At 37.9% G+C, this 6,769-nt stretch overlaps 1 protein-coding gene across 1 annotated transcript; it reads right to left on the reverse strand.

The window, feature by feature from the left end:
- Positions 1-2,646: 2,646 nt before the first annotated feature.
- LOC122668933 (nicotinamidase 1-like) lies at positions 2,647-5,621 on the reverse strand. Its single transcript, XM_043865521.1, has 5 exons — positions 5,420-5,621; positions 4,514-4,697; positions 4,248-4,381; positions 3,916-4,101; positions 2,647-3,036 (listed from the first exon to the last, which is right to left on the reverse strand). Exons 1-5 carry the CDS (start codon positions 5,558-5,560, stop codon positions 2,944-2,946), a joined length of 738 nt encoding a protein of 245 aa, XP_043721456.1. The 5' UTR covers positions 5,561-5,621; the 3' UTR covers positions 2,647-2,943.
- Between the last annotated feature and the right edge of the window lie 1,148 nt (positions 5,622-6,769).

The raw sequence follows: 6,769 nt of genomic DNA on the forward strand, positions 1-6,769 counted from the left end.
ATATAGGTTGCCAATTTGCCAAGGGACCCTCCAACCTGCCTCTAAAGTTACCAAGGCTTGGATTGAGGGAAACTAAACAAAATGGGAGTTTGACAGTGACACTGGTTATAATAGCATTGGGGTTGAGGACTTGAGGGTGTATTAATCTTTGCAAACTCACAGGAATATTCATTTTGATTGTGTCCTTTTTATTAACAGTTATTATAATATATTAATTAAAGGGTCATCTTTAGGTTGAGGTAATTTCCAGAAGGACAAAAATCTGACAATCCAAACACAACTTGAGAGTATGATTCTCTGCCACCCCTGATATTATTCATAAATCACAACTAACATCTAGAGAAGGACACAATAAGCTGTCTAACTCTACCCTCCCTTACCAAAAATAAAATAAAAATCTACCCTCCCAGAAAAAAATTTCCCCTCTACCTAAAAGCTATTCCTGTATTTAGTGATATTGCATATGCATAGCACCAACAAAAAAAAGAGGGGGGGTGGGGGGGGGGGGGGTTGTATTTCTGGAAATATGGCAACACCTCATATGGTAAGCAGTTCCGATTATTCAAATTCAAATCAGTGAAGTAGATCCCATCTCACCGTAGTCGTAGGCAATCTTACCGAATCACATAAATCTCAGTGTGCATTGTGATTATTAGTTCAAATTTTCCATTATTTTTTGCATCGTAATAGGTTCGCATTATTTGTACACCAACAACCCAAATAAGTTGCATCATTCATCAAATACTTAAGATCATCTTATTCCATTAATTTCACTTATTTTTCGATGGGAGAAAAGGAGAAGAGACTCAGAGAAGAGACCGTGAGAGAGAGAGGCACCAACATCAATATTACTAGGTGCACAGGAGGTCTTAGGATCCACTTTTGTCACATGGGTGTGTGAGTGTGTGTATAGTGTCCCCCCCCCCCTTCCTATCATTCCCCAGCCCTACAATCTTATCTAAAGATTCTACTATTGGCTATAAAAAAATGTCAACCAATAGAATTATTTCGTAAATAAAGTATGGGAGATGGGAGAGGGATAAGTACACTACCTGTGTGCGGTAAACTAGCGGGTAGAATCAATTGGCGGGGGGGGGGGGGGTTGTTGTGGGACAGGGTATCAAGAGAGGCAAGGTTAAAGTGGGGAAGCAAGAGAAGAGATATATACAATGGACGTTATATTACAGTACATCGATGGCGTGCGTAGTCTTTTCTCTTAATGTATAAAAGAAAGAAGGGAGATAGACTGTTTCTTTGTCGTGTGGCCCTAACACAAGCGCGTGGGCCAATGGGAGCGCATGCCCAAGCATTCTACATGGGGACATGTGGTCATTTTGCCATCCCTATGTCTAGATAGGTTTGCATTGGGAAAAAGAATTTTGTCCACAAAAGTATGACTCTTGTGTTCATAAAGACCGCCCCGTCTCCATGAAAGCCAGAAATCCCACCCATATTGATGCGTCCTCAAACTCTCATTGGCCCTTGCTGGCGTAGGGGCCACACTTCTGGACTGAGAACGCATTCCCTTATTATATAGACAAGGAACTCTCCCATACGAGAGCTAGAAAATGGGAACTTTCTATTGCATTATTGCTCTAATTAAGGAAAAAATGTTGGGATTTAAGAATTGGGAAAAGGTTGGATATGCTAATGGTATACCCTAAGCTAACACCCTATGTCTCTATCTCTCTTCCTCCCTTTGAGGGGTAAGGGAGTCACATCAAAGGAGGAAGAGAGATAGACATATAGGATGCTAGCTTACCATCTACCGCTAGCATATACCCATCCTTCTCCCTTAAAAGTAATATCCCACCCTAGATATGCCTTCTTAAGGCTTGATTTGGTATGATTCCTATTTCAAATGCTGGGGGTGATTTGTATTTCAAAAATTGTTTGGTCTGATTTTTGCACCTAATTTTAGTGGAATAAAAACTAAATGAAATAGAAATTCTGAAACAGCTCCTCACTCTTGCATTTTAATGAGCACATGGTTAATTTAATGGGCAGTAGTAATTTCATGTTAAAAATAAAACAGCACCCTTCTTGTTCTCGTAATGGTCTCACCACCACCACCGCTACCACCACCCTACCACTACCGCCGCCACCGCCACCGCCACCGCCATCACCATCACTATCCCACCACAACCACCACCACCCCCCTTCCGAAAGAAATATAGAGAACCTATTTTCAGAAATTGAACTACCAAATGAAATTTTTTATACTTTAAAATATTTCATATTGATACAACAGAAACAATTTAATTTTTTTGACCAAAGTCTATTTATTGACTATTTCATGAAATCAATCGGAAATTGAAATGGAAATCTTTCCAAATCTGGCCTAAAACTAACCCACAACCTGTTTTAAAGGAGGCCAAATATCTCCACACGTTAAGGCTGGAGGTGTGGTCCTTGTGGGCCCCATGACTGGTGTGCTGATACTTAAACCATGGATCATGGATTGAACCAGAATTTGATCTAAACCAGACCCAACACAAATTGAACCAAACCGATCTCACATTACTTCCAAATCAGGCATTCCAGATCAGTCAACAGAGCTCGTAAGTGCTCATTTTGCCTATACCATCTATGAAAAATTATTGACTGCTAATAATGCATTCTTTCTTCAAATGAATATTTTAGTGAGCCATTAAGATCTTATTATTCCATTAATTTCACTTACTTTTCTTTTCAAACAGTTTCTTAATAGAACAACTGGTTTCACATATAGAGCACAATACATATAAATCTTCTTCCATGTCCTAAACAAACCATCTTTATATACATACAAGCAACTTGATAACTTTCACAACCAACACTACTTAAATAGCCATTACCTTACAATTTAAGTACACTACTAATCCAATCCCATTCAATTACAATAACTATCCCACTGATAACCTTTGTATGGAATAACAGCATTGTCTGGTCCTTGGTGGTTGATCATTTCTCCTTCAGTGGACCAAAAGAAACTTCCTGCACTACCTTGGCTCCCCTTCCCTTAGCCATGAATAGGCCAACATGATGCATTAGCTCCTGCATTGTCACAGGTGGGGATGAGAACAAAAAAGTTCATGCGAGTAAAAGTAACAAATGTTGCTGGATAAAGGAAAGATTATATCACTTCTCCTGGGTAAAATATTCAAGAAAATACAGTAATAATTGTATATACAAGAGGCTCATGCTCGATGATCAAATAGACTGATGCGCAACACACTTAAAGAATTAGCTAGAAGAGTAAATAATACAAGGACAGAAAGCAATAAATCCTTCTTTCAATTGAATTTTATAATCAAGTTTGAACGAAGCTAATGCAGCATTCTTATACTTTTCTACATGACATACTAACGGAAATAAATATGGGAGTTTTTGAAGAACTGTACACCAATAAGGACAGCAAAATCTTCAGAATTCTCAGGATGATGTTCCAGAGGTTTGAGTAATTGAGTGTTCAAAGAGTTCCAATGAAGGGCAATACACCATCTTTGCTTATAGGGAGAGCAAAGATGATGTATTTGAAAATCTAAATTACTTAGATAATAGTATAACTCAATCCCAATTGAATATGAACTGGCCCCCACCCATCCCCTCCCCCCCTCCCCCCCTCCCACCCCCCCCAAAAAAAATAAAAAAAAAATCCCTGGCTCCAACCCTGTTTAGGATGGGAAGGCTAGCAACTGTTCTTTGTTTGGAACTTCGAAACTAGAGACAAAATGAGAAAGAACAACAAAGAATTATTCTAATTCGGTCTAAATACATCTCTAGATAAAACCTGTCAAGTCATACACCACACTTTTCCTGATCAAGGAGAACAAGCAGATCATAGTGAATCCAAATCCAAATGATTCAATAAATGAATTTATACTTCGTGGAAGATCATTAAATACATATTGTGGGATAGTCAACGGAGAGTACCTGTGGATAATCCATAACTTCTTTGCTGTTTTCTCCAACCTGAACTGGACAATTAAATGTTGCACAGGCATGAGAGTAAACCACCACATCCTTGAGAGGGGGAAGAAAACCATGATTTCTCGCAGATAATGTGGAAGCCACGAAATCAAAAACACAGATATCTGTGCATACCCCTACCACCAATATCTTTACAGTTCCAATATTAGTTAGCAACCACAAGACACTTCTCCGGTAACTTAATACAATGAAAACAGACAGAGTCTATCAAAGTTATTAAATTATCGTCCAATATTTGCATGTGAAACTCTTATTGAAAATGAAGTAATACTTACAACATTGATCTTATTGCTTCCCACCCAATCTATGAAGACATTTGAGCCATCTTTCTCCATTGAACCAATAAACCCATCCATGCAATCTTTGCGCCTAATTGTTACATTAGGTTCCTTTTCCAGCCATTGCAATGCTGGAAATCAGAGTAAGGACTAATATGAGAGAGTTCACAAATCATATGGTTATACTTCAGGTATATCGATTCTTCCCCCTCATTTTAGAAGAAGGAAACCATACGTGAAGGAGAGCAAAGAAAGAGTTGTACCTGGAACCAGATTTGATTCTTCTGATCCAATTAAACAGTGAGAAGGGTAGGGAAGCTCAGGTTTATCTGGATGATGTGAATCAAGAAAAGCCATAACAGGCCATTTCTTCTCACAGAACACTCTGACAAGCTTCACAGCCTCCTCCAGCATTCCAGATATTTGTTTATTGGGCTCTTTTGGAGCCTGTCAAAAAACATGGTCCAAAAACAAAGTCTAAGAAATTGTTATCAGAACCAAAAAACTTGGCTGATTGGGTCTCTTAGAAACTGTTTTCTACTTATTTTATTATTATTTTTTCCTTTTTCTGTTTGATTACATTAATCCCATTTCAAAGCAGTTGAAGAAAACTTTCTGACTTCTAGCCCAAAAAAAAAAAAAAAAAACCAGATTTTCAAAGAAAGCAAATGTTAACAACAATATGAATTTTGCAGCTTAGACTAGACATGTTTTTGCAGCCTGTAATGCCCCCATTCTAGATTTAAACTATGGTGTACTGAATCAAGTTTGCACAGTCAATCTCTTTCTGGGTCGTCCAGGTATAGCAGGTCAGGGCAAGAGGCAAGCGTATTCCCTAGTCCTTACTAGTTGTTAATCTAGTTGATCCCATATAGTGGAGATGAAGATGGAAGAAGCACTGAAAGAAGGACTTGACATAAGGAAAAAAAAGCATACAATTCAAGTAAATCTGAAGCCAAATAACAAGAATCAGAAAGAAAAGAAAAGTACCAAAACCCAACAAAGCATCATCATCATAACCAGTAAGACCCAGAGGACCCATAAAAATCAATCAAAATCAAAGCACAAAAATTAAACAGAACCAGAACCAGAACCTTCTCAGTAAAACCAAATAGGCTAATAGGGTAATCCATGAAAGAAACATAAAAAGCAAACAGAAGTATGCTCACCAGATCCCCAGCTCCCACAGTACAGAAGCCATTGATGACATCAACAAGAACGAGACCAGTGACAACATCCTCAGACAAAACTAAAGATTCTTGCTTAAGGGGGAGCTCGTTCTTCAACAGATCAAGCGTCTGCAACCCCATCTCTGAAAACCCAATTCGGTCTTACACTCACAGTCAGTCACAGAAAGATGAGTGTAGACTGTAGATGGAGAGACGGTACGAATTTACAATTCTCCACTTTCTTATCTATCGTGTCATCAGTGTAGTCGTAAAGGACAAAATCAAATTGGATAATTTATATCAATTCGCTCTCCATGTGTTTGAATTTGTTAGCACTTTTTGGACAGATACGTATCCACTTTATTGATTAGTCAATATGGTCGACTATAAACTGAACCGGTTGAACCGTCACTATATAAGCCTTACCAAAAAATATCTGGTATTTGTAATTCAATTGAAAGCTTTGGAGGACATTATATTGTCGAAGTTATCTTTGAATGATGCCCTAAATTTTAACCTACAATCATTACATCTGTCAATTATGATCAAGATAATAATAGTTCAATTGGTCAGTTTGAGCTGGTTTCAATTCGGGCTGAACCAGTTTTGATGTGGTAATGGTGAATCCGAAGGCAAACCAATAAAGGAAGCTCTGGTTTTGATTTGGTTCGATTTGTTGTCGGGTTAGTTTTGGTTTTGATTTGATTTGGGTTCGTTTTGTCATATATATACACAGACAAAAATATGGGGGGAAAAAAAATACTTTTTTTAATGAATTTTCGGGTTGGTATTGGTATATCGGTTAGGTTTGGGTTTTGATCCCATTTTTTTGGCCATTTTTGGTTTACATCGGCTTCGCTTCGGTTTGGTTTTAGATGTGTAACAGTCAATATAATCCAATAAGATTCGGGCTGGTTTCACCGGTCAGGCTAGTGTTTAACACCCCTTCATGGTAAAGCCATAACTTGGACCGGGTACAGAATCGGTCTCCATCTATTCCCATTCGATTATGAATGTAATCATTTCGGAATCAATCAAGAATTGGCCGGATTTGATCACAATTCACAATCGTCTGCACTTGCCATTACTTGGTCTAAATTTCGGATTTAATTGGAATTTGCTCCAGTTTAATCTGAGTTGACTTGCCTGAGTCAACCGATTCCAATTAAAATTTTAAAACCATAGTTATGGTTTAAAAATGTTTAGAGGTGAGCAGTCCACATGGTGCCCTTTCTTTTCAACTATTAGAAAATTTTAATATTCATTGTCTACTTATTTGATTCTCCAATTATTTGGTGGTTAAATAATACACATGAAAAATCTATTACATGGTAAACCATGTGATTGAGA

Source organism: Telopea speciosissima, chromosome 7 (assembly GCF_018873765.1).
Source record: "Telopea speciosissima isolate NSW1024214 ecotype Mountain lineage chromosome 7, Tspe_v1, whole genome shotgun sequence".
In the NCBI taxonomy this organism is placed as follows: domain Eukaryota; kingdom Viridiplantae; phylum Streptophyta; class Magnoliopsida; order Proteales; family Proteaceae; genus Telopea; species Telopea speciosissima.

What these genes read in the sequence shown, in the direction of transcription:
- LOC122668933 (XM_043865521.1), bottom strand. Translation starts at nt 5,560, where the DNA reads ATGGGGTTGCAGACGCTTGATCTGTTGAAGAACGAGCTCCCCCTTAAG. An exon ending in AGAATCAAATCTGGTTCCAG is followed by an intron (nt 4,382 to 4,513) that starts GTACAACTCTTT and finishes TCTGATTTCCAG; the next exon opens with CATTGCAATGGCTGGAAAAG. An exon ending in AAGTTATGGATTATCCACAG is followed by an intron (nt 3,037 to 3,915) that starts GTACTCTCCGTT and finishes GTGACAATGCAG; the next exon opens with GAGCTAATGCATCATGTTGG.